Source organism: Oreochromis niloticus, linkage group LG10, assembly GCF_001858045.2.
Source record: "Oreochromis niloticus isolate F11D_XX linkage group LG10, O_niloticus_UMD_NMBU, whole genome shotgun sequence".
In the NCBI taxonomy this organism is placed as follows: domain Eukaryota; kingdom Metazoa; phylum Chordata; class Actinopteri; order Cichliformes; family Cichlidae; genus Oreochromis; species Oreochromis niloticus.
This window is the reverse complement of record NC_031975.2, coordinates 15,957,048-15,977,388: the sequence shown is the minus strand read 5'-3', so window position 1 is coordinate 15,977,388 and position 20,341 is coordinate 15,957,048. Positions and strand designations below refer to the sequence as shown.

Here is a 20,341-nt window from a genome sequence, read left to right as displayed (position 1 = left end):
AAAACAACGAATAACGAGTCATTTTTTACATGAAACAAAGAAATAATTATACTGTAAGTAATTTTAAGTGCTGCATAATTATTTTCAAGTACTGCATAATTTTCTGGTAATTTGGCAGAAAAACAAACAATATTTTGCCATCTTACAGAGCAAGTAGGCTGTACCTGTGTGTGGGCTGTATTATAGAGTGACTTAACCTTGCCTAAATTGTTTCTGTTTTATTGGAAAGGAGATACAAATTATACTGTAAGTAATTTTAAGTACTGCATAAGTAATTTACCTGGTAATTTTGCAGAAGAACAATATTTCCCCATCATAAGTAGGCTGTACTCTTCAGGTCTTTATTTTTTTCTATTATTTACTTGTGCTTTTTTGCTTATACTGTACTCAAAATCAGTTACAATATCATTTGTCTCCTTTCCTGTAAAATATGCAGACATTAAGCAAGGTTAAGCCACCACATGATACAGCATGCTCCTCAAAAAGAGGCAGTGACTGAACAATGTGTTTTTGCTTGTGTCCATAAGGAGCTGATCCCAGAGTTCTACTACTTGCCCGAGATGTTCGTCAACAGTAATGAGTATGAGCTCGGGATGCGCGAAGATGCAGTTCCTGTAAGTGATGTGGAGCTTCCCGTCTGGGCCAAGAAACCCGAGGACTTTGTTCGCATTAACCGCATGGTGAGAAAAACAGAGACTTGTTTTTTTAATACTAAACCTGGAAGTTTTGTTTCTTTCTTTTTTTTTTGCCTCACCTTCAAATCTGGAGATAAACTGTTATAATCTCTCTCTCTGAATCTCTCCCTCTGTCCAGGCATTGGAGAGCGAGTTCGTGTCGTGCCAGCTTCACCAGTGGATTGATCTAATATTTGGCTACAAGCAGCGAGGGCCAGAAGCGGTGCGAGCTCTCAATGTGTTTAACTTCTTATCCTACGAGGGAGCTGTCACCCTAGACAATCTAGATGCTGTCCAGCGTGAGGTTGGTTGACTATTAATATCATTAAAGTGCAGAAATCGAACTTATGTGCGTGGTAAACCCATCTCTTCCTCTCTGATTCCAGCTGATTGAGGCCCAGATTCAGCTTTGTGGTCAGGTGCCCTCCCAGCTGCTGATCGAGCCACACCCACCTCGGTCCTCCGCCATGCACCTGGTGAGATACCTCAACAGCCTTAGCACATCTTGGCACGCACTTACAGACAAACTCCTGATGAAAACACCAAGTCAACTGCAGGAGCGTTGCAGAGCTACTGAGCTAGTAGTGCTTTGAATCTTCATTGTTTTCATTTATTTATCATATTTTTAAAACATTTCTACCCAGTGCATCAATTATTTTTAGTCCGCATTCTCCGAGAAGAATAGCTTCCATTAGCAAGATGTAAGCTATTTGAGGTTTTATTACATACAGTAGTATGTAATGGTGTTTGTAGCCTCTCTGTAGTCCCTGCTACCCTCAGCAGCATGAGGCCTCTGCGTCTCTACATCAGAGCCATCCATGTCAACCCAAACCCGTCAGACCCCGAGCCCTCAGCAACCGGCGCATCCGCCTCCTTTCCTAGACCTAGAGCCGCCCTCAGTGTGTGTACCTGCTCTGACCCTGTGCTCCCACTAATATACCGTTTCCCCTGCCGTCCCTCTGTCCCATCTGTTCTGTCTGTCCCTCTCCCTTCGTCTCCATCCCCCTTCCTCCAACCTACCCTCCTCCCTCTTGCCCTTTCTCTCTCTCTCCCTTTCTCTTTCTCTGTCTGTCTCACCAGTGTTTCCTTCCCCAGAGCCCTCTGATGTTTAAGGATCAGATGCAGCAGGATGTCATCATGGTGCTCAAGTTTCCCTCCAACTCTCCCGTGACACACGTTGCGGCCAACACGCTCCCCCACCTCAGCATACCGGCAGCCGTGACGGTCACATGTAGCCGGCTGTTCGCCGTAAACCGCTGGCACAACACTGTCGGTGAGTGTACGTTGATGGTCCGCGTGGCATTTTAAATTATTAAATAATTTTTGCGACTGATTTCCCAAAGCCTGTAATGCTTGTATACTTACAGCTGAGCCCGAAGCATTTGCTCTTGTTGTTTCATACTGCCCTTTAGTCCTGTTTCGTTCACACCCTCGATGTTGACATAGAAATATTTGTTAATTAAAGCTTCAATTAACCTTATTAATGACCTCATTAGCGCAACAGACTACGTGTAATTAATCATGGTAATGTGATTATACAGGATCACGGGGCAGCTTAAGTGGCTTTTAGTATTGACTGCCACACGAGGCACTTAATTTTTAATGTACGCTTGCATCAGAGCTCCCATCAGAGAGCACTAGATCAGGCCTTCTTCACCACTTGAAGATGTGCGTATGTATGACTGTGTAATATTTGTGCCTCAAACCCTTCAGGCCTCCGTGGAGCTCCAGGATACTCCCTAGAACAAGCTCATCATCTGCCCATTGAGATGGACCCTCTCATTGGTCAGTGCTCAAACATATTCACAGCATTTTATCCATTCAAAAAGTTATAGATGCAATTTATGTTGTGTTTTTATTGACCAGAGGTGGGTTGTGGCCCAGATGCAGATCTGAATCAAGGAACTTTTGGAACTGTTTTTAATATTATAGGTTATAGCAGAATTCACCACAGATGAGCATTGATGGTTATATGCAGCCCTTGTTTTTATATAAGCAGTTGCAGACCATAGTTTTGATACACATGTTCTGTAAGTAGATAAAGAGAATTTCCAGATCACTGGGGGAGCTGTGGCCAAAAGCATCACATGATGCCTTGGGGATTTAGATACACTGTTAACCATTTTCCATTTTTCTGCCCTCATTAGCCTGATTATATCTCTTTCTTCCCATGTAGCAAACAACTCAGGCGTGAACAAGCGTCAGATCACTGACCTGGTGGACCAGAGCATCCAAATTAACACACACTGTTTCGTGGTTACTGCTGATAACCGTTACATCCTCGTCTGCGGCTTCTGGGACAAGAGCTTCCGCGTTTACTCCACAGAAACTGGTTGGTTTTTTTATTATTTATAAGTCATGTCAAGCACTAAGTACAGCAAGCATTTCCTCCAGGCTGTCAGCTTCCTTTTGAAGCTTAAATTTATGATTCTGTCAGAGTGTCTGCTTTGCATGTTTATTAATTTATTACATAGAAGAGATGCAGGCTTTTTTGGAAATACATGCAGGCACATGGAGGTAGATGCTGTTTTTACTGATCCTCGGGTTTAAAAGGAGACACGGCTTGATTAAGTTATCATCACGAAGCACTTTTATCCCACCGTCGCCTTCCAGGAGTTTGATAAGGAGAGGCGCACACACGTTGGCAAACTTGTCTACCTCCCTGCTCTCCACAGGAAAGCTGACCCAGATAGTTTTTGGCCACTGGGATGTGGTGACGTGTCTGGCTAGGTCAGAGTCTTACATTGGAGGAGACTGCTACATCGTGTCAGGATCCAGAGATGCCACTCTTCTTCTGTGGTACTGGAGTGGGCGGCACCATATTATAGGGGACAACCCTAACAACAGTGAGTGGTGAAATGGTGGATAAAAAAATGTGTGCAAGTTAACTAGTCGTTGTTTGGGACGCATGAGAGCATGAATGCGCTTCAAGGTCAAACATTAAGTTGAATAATTAGAGCATATTTATTGTATATTTACAGTTATGGAAACATTTTGACTGCAAATGTAGTGGTTTGACTCCTAACTGTGTTTTCCTCAGGTGACTATCCTGCTCCCAGAGCAGTACTGACAGGACATGACCACGAGGTGGTGTGTGTGTCCGTCTGCGCGGAGCTGGGATTGGTTATTAGTGGAGCCAAAGGTTTGTACATCTTCATATGTCTGTGCCCAGAAGAGGTTTATTTGCAAATAAATATTTAATTTAATTAAAAAAGATGCACATCAGAGAACAGTGCTGTGGACACAGTGAACGTTAATCATTCCTTGTGGCTTTTGCCAAAGCTTTACACTGCTTTGATCTTTTCCCTCAGAGGGCCCGTGCCTCGTCCACACTATCACAGGAGACCTGCTCAGAGCCCTGGAGGGTCCAGAGCTGTGCCAGCAGCCACGCCTCATCTCGGTGTCCAGCGAGGGACACTGCATCATCTACTATGAGAGAGGCCGCTTCTGCAACTTCAGCATAAATGGAAAACTGCTGGCACAAATGGAGGTCAACGATTCGACGCGGGTAAAGCTGTCAGGGTTACTCGAATGCAGACATTTTCATACACTGGTGTTCACCTTATTCACCCATAAACAAAGAGCTGCTTTTAACTCTTTTTCTCTGTTCCAGGCAATCCTGTTGAGTAGTGACGGGCAGAATTTGGTGACGGGAGGCGATAATGGAGTTGTTGAGGTGTGGCAGGCGTGTGACTTCAAACAGCTTTACATCTATCCGGGCTGTGACGCCGGAATCCGTGCCATGGACCTATCACATGACCAGAGGTAAGACAGGAAGAGGGCAAAGACTGCGTCACCTTTGTGATGTGATTACAAAAGTTTAGATGGTTCGCAGATGTGATTTACTGTGTTCTCTGTCCTCAGGACTTTGATCACTGGCATGGCGTCTGGCAGCATTGTGGCATTCAACATAGACTTCAACCGCTGGCACTACGAACACCAGAACAGGTACTGAGGACAGTGGACAGTGCGAGGAAGAGGACGATGGAGAGAGGAGAGGAGGTGATGCATTCTGCTGTGTATCTGCAGCACAGGGGAAACTACAGGTTCAGAGACGAAGGAAAAACAAGTACCGGACCTTAGGCTGTATTCCCTTGTGAAGTTCACTTGATTTTAGGACACGACAGCGCTGGTGGAAACGGCTTCCTCTGTGCATACGTGTACGCGCACACACGTGTGTAACCACAGACACTTAATACCCAGAAGATACACACCAAAACCTGCTAATAGAATAAGAAGACTGCAGAGTGGGGAAGGGCGGGAGCAAGGTGAGCAGATATCGTAGAGGTCCTTCATACCTGTACCACTCACAGGACTGGTACATTTGCTGTTCCTCAAAGAGATCCTAGGTTTTCTTTTCTTTTCTTTTGGTTATGTTTAACATTTTACTTTTCATTTGAGGAGATGCCAGCACATCGATTATTGGGTGGATCATTAATGAAATATGTATCTAAACTGATAAGAAATGGTCAGAAATGAACCAGCTCTACCCATTGTTCAAAAACAGGTGCTATTGGCTTGATCTTAAATTCACCCTTGAAAAATTGCTGGAAGGTCTAATTTTTTAAAATTGTTTAATCTTGTTTAATTTCACCTGTTTTATTCTTTTCTTTTCTTTTCTTTTTTTGAATATTCATTTAGTTTTTTTTGTTCTTTACCCTCAGCAGGCTTAAATCAGATTTTTATGTAAATAAGGCTCTGCCTCCTTCAGAGTCTACACTTCTACTTTCACTACACGAACTGCGCTTATCACCTTTAATTTATTAATGACTTGCTGTATGTAAAATACTGTGTAATAATTATTATAATGTTGACAAGGCTGATGGTAATAACGGTGGTAAATGTTTTGCCGGGGAAGGTAATGATAAAGAGGTCTTACCAGTTCCACCAAGGATGACGAACACAAGACTGACATGATTTCCTTTGTATATTTGGTGATCGTTCTGTCAAATATGTACATATAGTCTCGGTTCAGGCTTGGCGGGAGACTTGATCAGCTGAATAAGACTGGAAGCGCAAACTTTCACTTACCCACATTTGTTGATTATTTAAAAAACAAAACAAAAAAGAGAGAGAATCAAATCAATGTAAAAGTTTGTTTTGTATTTGCACTTTGCACCAATCACATATCATTATTTATTAGCTTGGTTCTTTCTGGTCGGCTGCCATTTTGTTTAGGTCCATTTTCCTACGGGATTATTTGTGCATTGATGTTTGTATTTAAAACGTTGAGCTCATGTGTGATTATAAGTTTTACAACCTCACAGTTGTAAGCAATATCATGATTCTGTAGCTGATAGAGGCGGGACGGAGGGCGGAGAGAGAGGATGAAATGTGAGATGTACCGTATGTGTGAAGCCATCTTGATCAAATGCGCACATGCACATACTCTATCGACAGGTTCAACTTACGTATCCAAAAAAAGGTTAAATATTTTTGGATCTATGAAACCCTAAAAAAAACTATTGTATTCATGTTTTATTGCAAAGATGTAAAATATGACGTGTGAGTTGGAAAAAAAATCATGATAAGAAAATAAAATATGCAAAGAATTTGATGACTTGGCTTTTCATTGATCACATACGTGTATCACGTGTACGCTTATCGCCATTTTGAGTGAAATCTTCCTTGCATAAATGCGATTTCTAGTTAAAACGCTGCATTTTTCACACACTTGACATTTGTTGAACTACCTGCTGTTTTTTTTTCTTTCCTGTTTGTGAAGATAAGCGACATCCTGCATCACAGACATAAATACCCTGTTAGTTTTACAAAATTACCACTTTCAGTTTCCAGCATTTCCTGCATTGTTCTTTTCTGAAGAACCCATTTAAACCTACTCCTGTGGAGCTTCTTCAAATAACACAGGAACAGACCAGCCGTTCTCCTCACTGAAAGATGTCGCAGTGATTATACAACCTGAAACTTAACAGACGACATTAAAGAGAGGTTCAGTTTTATCTGTTTTTTTTATTTCATCAGTTTAAAATAGTCATTTGCTCCCATAGCTGAACATCTTTTTGTGCAAAATTAAACTAAAAGCTAAAATTATACACTAGTTGTTGAATCTGTGAACTCTCACTATGAAACTACAAACTGATTATTATTTTTACTGCATTGCTGCAACTCTTATAAAACACAATCTTGCTTGCTTGGCTGCTTATGAAAAAGGCCACACATTGTTCTCATCCAACATCATGTAATAATTTGATTCAATTCAGTTTTATTTATTCTTTCAGCAGCCTGAACTGTTAATACAAGGCAGGATGGATCCATGCAACATTTTTCCAATCTTCTGTTCTGAGCCCTTACGAACTGTAGCTTCAGTTTCAATTAAATTCCATTTTATTTACATAGTGCCAAAACACAACTTGCATTATAATGCTTTATAATGTAAAGACTACAATAATAAAGAGAAAACCCCAACAATCAGATGACACCTTGTGAGCAAGCACTTGGCAACAGGGGGAAGGAAAAACTCCCTTTTAACAGGAAGAAAAAATGTTTGTTTTCTAATAAAGTTTCTAAAACACACCTTTCATATTCTCCCAGTGCATTAAAAATGTAAGTCACTGACCGGCTATTGGGAGTAACTTGGGAGTTCAACGTCTTGCCCATGGACACTTCAGTATGAGGAGGGACCGTACAATAAGCCACTTACTCCGTGATACTAGGTCAGATTTTAAACATGCTTCAGCTCTTTGTTCATAAATATATAGAATATGTTTTTATGTTTTAAGTGCTTCTAAATAAAAGAGAAACATTGGTTTTGATAAAATTTACATGTCAAACAGTTAAAACGACCAGGCAGTAGAAAATATCTATATATCGTACACTAGTTTAAGTATCAATTTATGCCACTAAAAGTGAATTTTATAGTCTAAAATTATAAATGAAACATTAAAATGATATGACTTAATTTTATACTGAAACATTTTGATTTCTATTTTTTTTTAATTAGATTTAAAACTAATTACTTTAAAATGACCAGCACTTCATAATCTGATTGACTGACTGACCTGGGTGTTTATTAATCAGATTACAATAAAAAATATAATAATATAATAAGGTCACTATTGTAATATTAAAATCAATACCACCTCACATTAAAAAATAAAATCTGTATTTGAATGTGCTATATAATGATATCAATGTTACCTGGAAATATTTGTGGTAGTTATTACTGTGTAATAACCATAAATCAGGCCAATATGTTTACATATTGTAAAACTTAAAATTACTGTACAGTTACAAACTACACTTAGATTTATTTCCACATTATCAGCCCTAGTTATTAATCTCTTTACTCATAATTTATCTGCCACTGCCCACCCAAAAACTATGTTCAATACCGCACTCTATTTATGGTTATTATTTCTTTATTTCTATATCATGTCCCCACTTTTTTGTTTTCACTGAGCTGTATAGCCACAAAAAATTCAATTATTAAGGTCTTGTATACCTAATTATGGCATCTTATTAATGTGTCTAGAACTGGCCAAATATTAATAATAAAAGATGGATGGATACATATTTTTGTGTATATTTTTGGGTTGTATGTGACATTTTCTTTAATCTTTTTTTTAATTATTTAAATCCAGGGATTCGTGGATTGGGAAGAATGAGCTGAAGTGAAACTACAGCAAAGCTAATAATTACATCCAGTTTGTTTACAGTATATTTGACACTTTATCTTATGCTTAGTACTACATCCATTTTCCTAATTTTGCAAGACAAACAAATCCATTAACACCTCAGTTATAATTGAAATGATAAACGAAAGCATTGCCACTAATCTCTTTTTTAATTAGTGTGATGTTTCAGCATGTATAGATGTTGAAGGGATTTTGTGATTAAAGTTTATACATGGGGGAGTGCTGAGTCTGTCAGACCGTACCACCTGAAATACACAGATTAATTGGAGAACAGTGAGGATTTGTCAAGGAGTCTGACAGCTCTGGCTGTTTTTATTGCTTGTGGCTGTCATCTGTGAGCCTTTGTGGTCTTTACAGTTTATTGACTTTTCTGACAAAGTGGGGCAAAGATGAATGAACCGTTTTCAAATAATTCTCTCTGTATGTGCCATATATTTTTGTCGCAGTGTCAAAAAGACTTCATCTCACAATATTAAAAAAATAACAAATAAGTAGATGATGCATTTTCAGAATAAACAACCATTTCTCTAACCGAAGCCTGGAACAAAAGCTGATGGCGGCACAGAGCTGCTGTAGTCTCTATGGAGACCGGGATCGGACGCCTTATAAATTGACAGGCAAGAGTGGTAATCCGTTACGCTGGTAGACCTGTCTTTCAGGCTCTGAATTTCATCTTGTAGTTGATGCCACTTTTGACCTGGCCTGTCTGTAGCTGGAGTCCGTGGGTGCCTGTCTGTCAAGTCTCCAAGCGTCATTTCTTTCTTACCTTCACATCCACATCACCGTTATCGGTCCTCTTCTGGTGCAACCTCCTTTCTTCGTACTTTGAACAATTACAAGCTGACCTGACGTGATCACAGTTTGGATGTATCTTGCCTTTTCATTTCCAAAGCCTTACTGAACAGCTGAGACACATGTATGTACTTCATGTACAAAGTTAAAGAGCTTTAATAGGATTTTTATACCGAGTTTGCAATGTAGTCTACAGACATTATGAAGCATGCTGTACAAAGCTTCACTTGAACAATAGTATTTCTTCTAAGCTGAACACGAGTGCAATACGAGAAATGACAAAAAGAAAAAAGAGGAGAAAAGATAATGAGTCCCTCATTATGCTGTTCCCCGCAAAGGGAAAGCAGAATCTCAGATTCATTTGTCTTAATTGTGAAAGTAAGACTCAGAAGGGTGCATTCACACTCACCCTTCAAGACCTCTTCATCACATTATGAGCGATATTTCCCCTGTGCCTATGCAGATTGCAAGGCCCCGCCAGAATTAGAATATGCATGCACGGACTGTAATGCCATTATGTCAGCTTCTTTGGGGCTGACAAAAGGTTTTTGTGTTTGTATGTCACAGTGAGGAGGTGCTGGACCTCTGTGTGCTTTATATGTGTGCGCATGCTTGCCTTTGTTTGCATGAGCATGCACGAATGAGAGCACATGTGCATATGTCTGTAGTGTATGTGCTCCCTCCCACATCCCTCAGGTGGAGAGTGCAGAGATGGTGGACCTCTGAGATGAGATGCTACATATCTCCATGTTGGTGAAGGAGCTTCCTCCCTCGCTGCTGCAGTCGGGGACAGAGGAAGAGGAGGAGATGATGTTCTTGAGCCTGTGCAGGGAGATGACGAGCAGCGTCAGAAGGAACACCAGCAGGCCGAGAAAGAGCCATACATAAACATAAACATTCCCTGGACGCCCTGGAGATGAGGCGGCGGCAGATGTGGAGGCAGAGGTCGGGGAGAAACGGAGGAAAGTCCCATTGTCTACTGATGAGATTCCGGTCTCATTTTGGTCCATCAACGGAACGTCAATCCCAGACATCCTGACTGTTGTTTCATCATGGAATAACAAGAGAGACAAAAGGAAGAGGAGGGAAATTTATTGAGAAGCAAAAACATGTTTAGTTTAAAAATCCACTATTTACAAAAACCCTTTAAAAAGTGATTTCTCTTTGTCTGCTGAAGAATGGGAGATGCTTCCTGATGCCCACACCCTCACATAATCCCAAACAGCCTTGGTTGGAAATGATCAATTTAAAAAAAGGATTTTTGTTAAGAATAAAAGTCAGGAAGCTTTTTGTTTTACATTTTTTATGCCGATGACACTGTCATGAACAGCAGGGGGAGTGCTTGTCTTATTGAATGCCTGTCAGGCTCGGTGCCCAAAGCTGTGCGTGCTCATAAATGAAGCCATCCTTATCTGATGAAATTAAACCCCTTATAATCAGCTTTCACAAAGACAGATGAAAACCAATCCTCCTCCACTGTATATTAATATTGTTAATAATATTCCATCACAAATTACTGCATGGCACGAAACTGGCGAGGAAATGCGAGCGACCGGGGAAGGAGCAGTCAGAGTCTTTGTGCTGGTGAGGGAGGGGGGCTGTGCTGAATTTGGGTTAGACCAGCCTTGTGTCTTGACTTGATCTATGACAGCAGAGAAAAGACACTTCAAAGCGAGGAATAAATGACCATGACCGGTATGAAAGCAAGAGGTCAGCAGCACACTTTTCATCTCCCAGTGGTGTGAGCTCAACTTCTTTCTTATCTTCTGTTCCTGGCCTCCTTTTCTCCCCATTTTATTATAGCCTACATTTCAGCATGCCCCATATGTGAGCCCGGCCACTCGTGCGATATTAAGGCTGGAGAAAATTATACTCGTGCCATTTGATCTGCAGTTATCGCCTCTATTAATCAGATCAGTGCTGCTGAAAAGTGCGAAAGTAGCTACAATGTAAAAACATGTTAGAAACTGGAAGGTTTCACTTTAAATGCTTTGCCAGTTCATTTCATTATGATGTTTCATTCTGGAAATTGGGAATGTTGCTCTGACAATATTAGTATAAACACTTTTAAACACTATAAACTTTTCTCAGTGTCACAAAGTGTTCTCTCAATTTTGTAATTTGCTGCTCAAATCAGTTTGGTGTGGGCTAATATTCATTTATTTAACCTGACCAATGAAAAGTGTGTTTTAAATTTAATAATACTACAAAGGGACAGACAGTTAGCTAGTAGATTTAACCTTCATAAACTATTTAGCTAATTAAGCTTGAACTAGCTGCTTGTTATTCTTAATTGGCAGAGATTAAATGATCTCTGCCAAATGAAGTTGAATAGCTAGCTGGTGAATGCAGGTTATAAGCATTTTCAATCTATTAAACGCTTATAATGCTACATTGTTACAGTCATTAATATTTTTATATATTATTATACACTGATAAATCCCAAGCAGCAAACCTCTGGGTCTGAAAAATGATAATACAGAAGTGCAAAACTGAAATTCTTCAAATGGACATTTGAGCAACTGAAGTCCGTGCTAACCTTATGGAAGCTTGTTTTTGTCACTATTTTGATTAATTAATTGCATTTTTCATCAGTAGGCCAAAATTTTTGGTTAGTATCTCAAGACACAAAATTTTGAATAAGTCAACTCTAAATTTGGATTTACCCAGAAGTAAAACTTGAAATATTGAGATAATAACTCGAAATTTTTACTTCTGTTCATCCTGTTTGTTATCTAACAAATAATTGCCTGTCATGCAGTTTATTAATTAGCACGCTGTAAACAGAAAGTTCAAATTTTATTAGCAAGTTGCTTAAATCTAATTAGCCATTTGTGGATAGTCTTAGCTAACGACGCTTGCTAATATATTAGCTAACAGCTGATGCTGATTAGCTTAGCACTACGTGCTTTCTTTCAGATAAGGTAATAAATGGTGGGAGGTGTAAAAGATTAGGATCCTTTTTAATAAAGTTTACAGTTAAGGCTGCCTGCCCACTTTTTTAAGAGCTTCATTTTATCCACTGACGCTTTGGAAAATCGTTACTCAAAGAGTTATAAGACTTGAACCAAGCGTATCAGCTACTAAGTGAATATGACCATGAAAAGATTTGATTTGGAGAAAAAATAAATAAATAAATAAATAAATAAAAGAAAGTGAAAGACTGTGCAACTTAAATACATTTGGCAGTGAATGAAATAATCATCCCATAATGCACACCAAATACCAGCTTCCACAGGGACTAACTTCAAGCCTTCACAAATGCAATTGTTTTCATCTGTAATATTGTATAATACTACTACTACTACGTCTAATAATAATAATAATAATTTTGTATATATTTTGTTGTTTGTGTTGTGTGCGTAGTAAAGTATTTAGTACCCTAGTTACTGATGTGGTGCTCCTAACTGCATCCACCGCTCTCACTTTCTAAGATTTTGCACTCTCTGTTGCAAGTTTAAACATTTCCATGATAACAGCAACCTCCACCAATCAAAGAGATCTCCGTTTCAGCTGAGGATTGTGGGTAGAGTTCTTTTCCACAGCACTGCAAATTAAACACTTTTTTATTAATGACACAAAGTTGATATCATACAGACTCAAGGTTTCCACAGCAACACATAGCATCGTGCCACAATGTTGCACTTAGTAACAGTGGACAGCTGAATGGTTATGATATAGTGACTCCAAATCAAACTCCCAGTGGGGAAAATGAAGGGGATTTTTACTTCTGGAAACTCACTTTTCTACTTTCTTCTTCACCTGACAATATTCTACATATTGCTGAATAGTTTATGTTTTGTCCTTGTCCTCCACTATGATCTCCTGTCGTGGCCTTGAGGCTGATTCTACTAGAGGTTTCTTTTTGTTTAAAAGGAGTTCTTCCTCCCCACTGTCACCAAGTGCTTATTAATATGGGATCACCTGATTGTTTGGGTTTTCTGTCTAATATCTGGGTTCTGTACCTTACAATGTAAAGTGCTTTCAGGCAGTTGTTAATCTGAGATTGCTCTGTATAAACAAAACTGAACTGAATGTGCAAACCAGTGGGTGACGAACAGTGGCTATATCCATCTTTTATATACAGTCTGTTTTGTTGCAAGCAGTTCCAGATAATTTCATATGGTACAAAACTTTCTGTGATGATTTTTGTTTATGAAGTTTGGCAATTTAGCACTCCATTCCCAGAATCTTTTCTTCCCTATGTATTCACTCCATTTTATTCTCTTACTCTCTCTCTCTGGATGGTACATTTGGCAATAACTCTAGCTCTCTTTAATTTAAAGCCCAAACTACCTTCAGGGAGATGCACAGCATAATGAGGAGGAATGAGTTGGGCTGCAGCCTTTCTGTGATTGCATGCTCTCTTGCCCTAACTCTGTATTCTTTATCAAACGCTCCCAATGGTTGTCCCGGCCCAGTGAAAAACTGTCTTGCCGCTTTTGTTAGCTTATAGTGTCTCTCTTTTCCCCCCAGACTCTTTTGGAAACATGTATTGATATTCACTGCACACACTGCTCACATTGCCTTTCATTGCTTCTGCTGTCTTTTTGCAATGCATCGTCCTCTGTACTGTTTTCTCTCCCAACCTGACATCTTTCATATAGTGCATAAAATGTTTTGGTCACATTCGATTTCCAATATATTGAGGTTAAAAAAATGTCAGTAATTAGTCGTGTACACATGAAACATCCCCAAAAACTTGCCAGTGAACTCCTGCCTACTCATCTATCTTCAAATCTCTCTTGTGACCTTCTTCTCAGCCACATTTCCTCATCTTATCTGTTGGCCTCGTCTTTCCATACCACTCTTTCCTCCTCTGTATAGGTTGTTGATTTTAATGATACGTTGTTTTGAAATTTGCACTGAAGCTTGTTCATTGTGAGCTGAAGTGGCTGATAATTGTGCTTAATGATGCTTTTTGTATCCAGGCAACGAGGCACGCTCAGTTCTTTTTTTCAAGCTAATCTACTTTAAGAGGGCAGGCCATGCAGTCCTTCTGACTCTGGAGAGGTTAGCCATACACATGCACACACACACATGCACACACCCGCCTACATATAATAAATACCACTAGTTATTTTCCTTAGGAATTGCTGCAAATGTAGTACAGAGAACACAGAGGACTAATTGGGAAAATGAGCTATCTTTATACAGGAAAATTATATGAATTTTAAAAGTGGCTTGGCTTTCACGTATTGGAACATGAGTTGTTTATTCCTGCCTTCAGTGAGTCAGCAATCTCACATCGTGTGCTTTTGTTAACAAATCCATGGTTTACTTCTTTCTTCCATCTGAAGCTTACATTAAATTCACATTTTAGTGTCAGGTAGAAACCCCAGTCTTTGACTTTATGTTTCAAGTCTGTTGCAAAAGTTTTCTTTGTTGATCCTTAACTGCATCCGGCAGTGATGTAGTGCACAAGTGTACGAGATCCCAGAAGGCTGTCAGCAAAAATATTTACACTGTGTTAAGTTAAAATTTTAAGTGGCCTTCGTCTTATCTCTTGTTTTTCTCTGGTTTTGCTGGATCTGGGTTTTGTATAATGTATAATGTTTTGCTGCAATCAGGCCTTGCTCACTATTCATTCTGCTGACTTTGGACAGATCGTTGGTTATTTGCCCTTGAGCCTCCCTACACCTCCTTTCTCTGACAGAGCGGATAAAACGCTGCCTGCTGAAGATGGACTTGATTTCTTTTGCCTGTTTTAATGTGTGCACTTTATTCCCCTCTTTTTATGTGTCTCCCACAGAGTTGTCGTCTCAAAAAATGATGTATCTGCTCAATAATTCATGATTTTTATTAAGATTGCTCATAAACATGGATATCAGATATGCAAGCCCATTTTGGGGGCAAGAGGCATGGTTAATACCTCATGAAAATCCTTACATCCTTACAAAAAAATGGGATTTATTTTCTAGGTGCAAGGTCGGCGACATAATTTTTTTGTGATCTTAAATACTGCAATTGTTGCTCAGAGAGACACTTTTTTAATAGACACAATATAAAATTTTTTTTCTATCCATGCTGTCAATTTCTTCCTATTCTTGCCACATCTCAGATTCACCGAAGTGTGATCTGGACTGCTCTCACACCTCCCTCTGAGCAGATGTTGCTTTTTTAAAGCCAGAATGGTCGCTCTGTTGGAAAGCCTCTCCAACAGAGAATGAACATCACTGCTGGTAGCTGCTCCTCTGAGAGGAAATAGGATGAGTGAGGGCCATACCTTGAGGCTGGACGTCAGCAAACTTTACTTGACATGACTTACATCTCTGTCCTTTAATACTTTTCTCCCAGTTTTACTCCCAGTCAGGGTTGCACAGAGTTCAGCACTGTGAGACTATTCTGCCTTTTAGTCCTCTTATTCTCATGTTTCCTCTTGAGTCTAGCAGCCTGGAGCTCATCAGTGGGTTCTTGCTGAAGTGCTCTCTTTTTTTTTGCTCTCTGATATGACTTGTGTCTGATTAAGTATTTCAGCTTTTTATTCCTATAGCAGCATTGGTTTCTGGGCTTTGTCATGAACTTGAAATATGTTCTGTGTAGACACGGCTCTCTGCTGCACACTTCAGCAAATTTCTCTGCATGTCTTCACTGTTGCTTTCTTAGACTTTATATGTATATATATATATATATATATTTGCCACTGGTCTATCTCTATAGACAGTGAGCCTCGATTCCCAAGGCTCTCTCTTTTTCCTGATCAAACTCCTTCTCTTTGATCTGCACAATTTCTTGAGGTCTCTCCTCAAACAACCTCATCCTCTGCTACTGGAGTATGTTCAGCCAAACTCCTTCTGAGACACTGTGCCGCGTAGCTTCCTGTGCTCCACTTTCTCAATCTGTTCTTCACCCGACACCCTCCTAATTTTCTCATCATCTCTGTGTAATCTCCTTCACTGTCACCATTCAGCTTATGCCTCTGCCCATTCGACCCCATCAACCCTCCTGTCCTATTTGGCATGTTTTCATTTCTTAGTGTGTATCAAGTCTTTTTTTAAAGCTTTATACCTGATGTGTCGATAAAATCATAGAATAAAGCAAATCTTACTGTGCTTTCTTGTAAGCCTTGTATGAGTCTAATATTAATTACTTGATTAATAAATGTCCAGTCTTTACGCAAGTCTTTTTTTTCCCACATTCAGCACCATTCATGCTCATTCAGGGCCAAACAGAGACAGCCTTGGAGCCTCTCTGCAACTTTTTATTAAAACCTTGTGATGTCCGAGAAAGAAAATAGGCCCGGCCATTGCTGGAATTTTAACAATCCATGCGTGCGGCTTATGCAAATATTTACTAAAACCGAAAGTTCCCACTGAGATGGATTCTCGTGTTTGTTTAGTTCTGGTACTAGCCCTTCACTTCATGAATAATGGACAAGATCCATGTGTTTCAAAATGTCATGGCATTTGGACCATATTCTTTTGTGGAAGTGTGTGCATGTGTGTCGATGCGCACGTACTTTTTCATACCACAAGCATGAAAAAGCACACAAGCGGAGCCAAAAAAACAGAAATACTGGGGATATACATTGTATTGAATGCATGCAACACTTGCACATGCATATGTATACTTCCAAAGCCCAAATAGCAGATTACCGGGAGATAAAAGTAACCTGGATTTCAGCCATGCTAAATATCTTCTATTCAAAGCCAGATCAGCTGAAAGCAGACCTAAGCCTCACCACATGAATTCCAATTTGCTTCTGCAGTTGCAAATACCACAGATAACGCACAAAGGGTCAGAGATATGCAGGAATGATGAAAGTATGAAGAAAGAGATGTTACAATATTCACCAGAAGCTGTAAACCATTTCTCCGCTCTTCTTGTTTAGCATGACAACAAACATCATCTCTAGTTTTTTGTGCACTTAATCAAAGCATTAAAAAAATGTGTACACATATAAACATAACTGAAGAGACTCCAGATTTAGAAAAAGGAGGAGTTGAACTGACTGCAAAACTACTAAAGAGCAAACTGCAGTTTCTATTCTGCGCCTTTTACATTTTAATAACAAAAATCTCGAAGCGCACCTGACTGCACTCAAAGCTTTACCGGGGGTCGAGCACCGGTGTTCAGCTGCTATCTGATTCTCTCAGATATTCAGGGCATGAAAGTGATGGTTTCAAAAGGCCAAATTGGAGTGAGATCTCAAAGGTGCTGCAAAGGGCTTATTCTAACTGACAATAAGGTAGCATGAGTTAACCCACGAGCAGACAGGAACAGTGATCATTATGAATAGGAAGCACTGGATGATTTTTTGGTCAGTGGCCAGTGTGGATAATGAGCTCCTTGCTTTGATGTTTCACTGTGTGTGTGTCTGTTAGTTCATCCCTGTGGTAAAGTGTATTTTTACACCTCATTCTCATATCTGTTAATTACTCCTGATATTTCTGAGCGCTGTGGCAAAAAACCCGATGCTGAGTTAGTCTGCCTATGCAGCTCATTTACTCTCTGCTTATTACGATGAGCTGAGTGAGTCATACATCAGTTCAAATGCAAACAAACCCCGGTCTTGTCAGGATTGCTCTGAAAGGACACTTTCCTCACCCTCTTGGGGGGAACAATTGCCCCACTCATCGCTTGTCACTCCTTTCCTCCTTTTCCCAACTGTCACACAGGAAGCCCGCTCATTTTCCAAGTTGGTGACTAAAATGAATTCTTCCCGCCATGCGTGCGTACATCTCGCACACTTTTCCTTTCAAATCTCTCTGACTTTGACAGAGAGGCTGTAGCGCTGCCGGTGACAGCAGCTTCACCACAGCTCTGCGGGTGTTGATAAACCATAAATAAAGTTGTCTGTGAATGAAGAGATGAATAATCTCTCTGTGTTTAGAAGGATCCTTCCTTATAGATCTCATCAACAGATTCCCTGCTCTGTCTGGTTCATTATAAAAATAATTTGGAAAAATGTTGTAAAATAAAACAAAGTAGCCTGAAGCATCAGCAGCATGCATGCAGTTGCTGAGAAAAGAAAGAGGAATAGATACAGACCTTTATTTTTCTTATGTGAAGCAGCTGCTCCTCTCTCACGTTGTGCAAAAATCCATCTCTTGTTTGGTCTTTCAGCCGAGCAAACCAGATCTGTTGCCCCTCAGAGCTTCCCTGTGAGCCTCCCCTCTCTCTCTCTCTCTCTCTTGCTCTCTCTCTCTCTCTCTCTCTCTCTCTCTCTCTCACTCTGTCATTCAGTGTGAAACACGGCCGTGCAGGCACGACAGCCAGAGACGAAGCAGTCACATATGGGTCCCTTCTAGAAATGGGCTAACACATACAAAAGGCCTACAACAAAAACCGTGGCCGCTTAAATGCACTGACGCTTCCTTTCCTTGAGAAATGGCGAAGATGGGAAGAAGAGAGGAAATATTTAATTCCATCCCCATCTCTCCTTCTTCCACTTCTCCGTCTCCACCCTCCCACTTTTCTCTTTGCTTGCTCATCACCTTCAATAACGATCACACCAACGGTCAGACACATTCACAGAGCAGAGCCGCCTGACAGTTAATAAGCTGCTCGCGAAGCCTGTTAACGCCACACCACAAGTTGTCAGACAGACACGCAGGTAAATGAAATGACAGTTTTAGCCATTTTAATACATTTCTGTCATTGTGTGCTCAAACACACAACTGAGCCGCCTTTGCTTTGGCTCTTTTGTTTGTGTGAGGGACACACAGCCCAGCTCTGTGCTCTCAGCTAAACTGCGTCAGTAGACAGCATCCAGTGGTGAGTAATAACCGGCTGCTGTTGTGGAGAGGCAGACCGAGCTGTTTAAATGAGACCCCAGACCTGTGGATGAATGAACAAAAAAAAAGCAGGAGGGAGGCCCAAGTGGAAAGTCGCAGCATTCATCTCTTTCTCACCTCTCTTCATCTTAAAGCTCTTATCTTGTGTTTTCACTCCCGTCTCTTCTCTCTCTTTTTTCTCCTTCTGATCTCTCCTCAAAGCAGTTAGCAGCAGCTAAGTGCATCTGTTCTAAAAGTCTTTTTATGTGAACTGAATATGGACACATGCCGCAAATTACACATGAAACAAGGCGCCTTTTTAAAAAGGCTTCCCATAACTTTTGCTGTATTTCATCGAGTGATGAAACAGAGAGGATCGTATTCTCGACAAACCATGTCGATTTATGAGCAGGAGAAACGCTCTGCCAGTGGTGTCAACCACTCTGGATTTATTGGGACAGGCTTTGAAATATGTGTCTGCAGCTTGACAGCAGAGATTTAAAGCAGACTGGTGGCTGTTACGATTTCCGTCTCTGTCCCTGCTCTAGGCCACTCTCGCTCTCTTTATGGGTCCCTGCATTCCTTTGGAACTTTGTAGATTTGCCCTGCCAGCCGCGATCATACAACTGCACACCTACCAACATCCCAGCTCCCTTTCTGTCTGCTACTAACAACAGACCAGCTTCTTTTACTCCTGTCATTTTTTAACCTGCTTGTTCCCGACAGTAGCCTCTGCCTATCTGCTTGCCCAGAAGCCTCAGCCGTTTTTCATCGCCTGTTCTCCATCTGTGGCCTCCAACCTGTGCTGCACAGGGTTTTTGAGACTGAGGCACAGCTGTGATTTGACTAGATTGAAATGCTAATTTCAGCGTGCTAAAACCTTTTAAGAAAATGATGCCAGTGTGTTAATTTTAACTAGATAAAATTCTTATTGTGTGCACCATGCCTGTTTAGCATGTTAGCATGCTATTGATCATTTACTTCATTAAAAATTAGCTTGATCATGTCATTAAATGAAGGGTCCCGTAACCTCAGGTGCTGCTGGAATTGAAATATTTCACTGAAAAGGCAAAAGCTAAAAACCTCTAGAGGAAAAGCTACTGAATTCATTCTTTGCATGTCTCTATCAAAGATTTCAACCCATTAATTATAATTATTTAATGTGTTTATAATTAGTTAAAATTCTTACCATACTTTGAAATGCCCCGCCCCCCTACTTTACCTGACTTTTCAAAAATGATTTATTTTATCTGGATGAACCGACCTTTAAATTGCTTTGCTTAGGACTAGATATGTCCTCTTTTGGTGTAAAGCACTCACAAATAAAATCCAGTCTCATCTGACTTAGCATAAATTATGCTTGTTAGCACCTTAATGGTATTCATGAGGTGTTAATTGTGTGGCAGATGTCACCTGTCTCTGCTCTGTGAAGGGAAAAAGGCACCTCCTCCTCCACAGATGCCTCTATCTCCTGCCATCTGCCCGCTGACATGCGCACCAGAGA

General features: G+C 40.3%; 2 protein-coding genes across 14 annotated transcripts in view; one reads left to right on the top strand and one right to left on the bottom strand.

Annotated features, from left to right (window-relative positions):
- The window catches only part of nbeaa (neurobeachin a), a 100,950-nt gene extending 94,719 nt beyond the window's left edge, over window positions 1-6,231 (top strand). For 8 of the 13 annotated variants that reach the window (XM_025910806.1, XM_025910798.1, XM_025910804.1 and 5 more), the window contains 11 exons: window positions 528-680; window positions 814-978; window positions 1,061-1,150; window positions 1,755-1,947; window positions 2,388-2,459; window positions 2,851-3,006; window positions 3,350-3,520; window positions 3,715-3,816; window positions 3,986-4,182; window positions 4,288-4,439; window positions 4,539-6,231. In XM_025910806.1, coding sequence (XP_025766591.1) covers window positions 528-680; window positions 814-978; window positions 1,061-1,150; window positions 1,755-1,947; window positions 2,388-2,459; window positions 2,851-3,006; window positions 3,350-3,520; window positions 3,715-3,816; window positions 3,986-4,182; window positions 4,288-4,439; window positions 4,539-4,629 — 1,542 coding nt within the window. In that variant the 3' untranslated portion in view covers window positions 4,630-6,231. The remainder of the gene's footprint in view (window positions 1-527; window positions 681-813; window positions 979-1,060; window positions 1,151-1,754; window positions 1,948-2,387; window positions 2,460-2,850; window positions 3,007-3,349; window positions 3,521-3,714; window positions 3,817-3,985; window positions 4,183-4,287; window positions 4,440-4,538) is intronic. The other 5 variants (XM_025910807.1, XM_019364023.2, XM_013266141.2 and 2 more) reach the window with 1 other exon arrangement.
- A 393-nt stretch (window positions 6,232-6,624) lies between these two features.
- On the bottom strand, window positions 6,625-18,466 carry sertm1 (serine rich and transmembrane domain containing 1). Its single transcript, XM_003458258.5, has 2 exons — window positions 18,113-18,466; window positions 6,625-10,160 (listed from the first exon to the last, which is right to left on the bottom strand). The coding sequence occupies exon 2, from the start codon at window positions 10,153-10,155 to the stop codon at window positions 9,814-9,816; it is 342 nt and encodes a 113-aa protein (XP_003458306.1). The 5' UTR covers window positions 10,156-10,160; window positions 18,113-18,466; the 3' UTR covers window positions 6,625-9,813.
- Window positions 18,467-20,341: the final 1,875 nt, after the last annotated feature.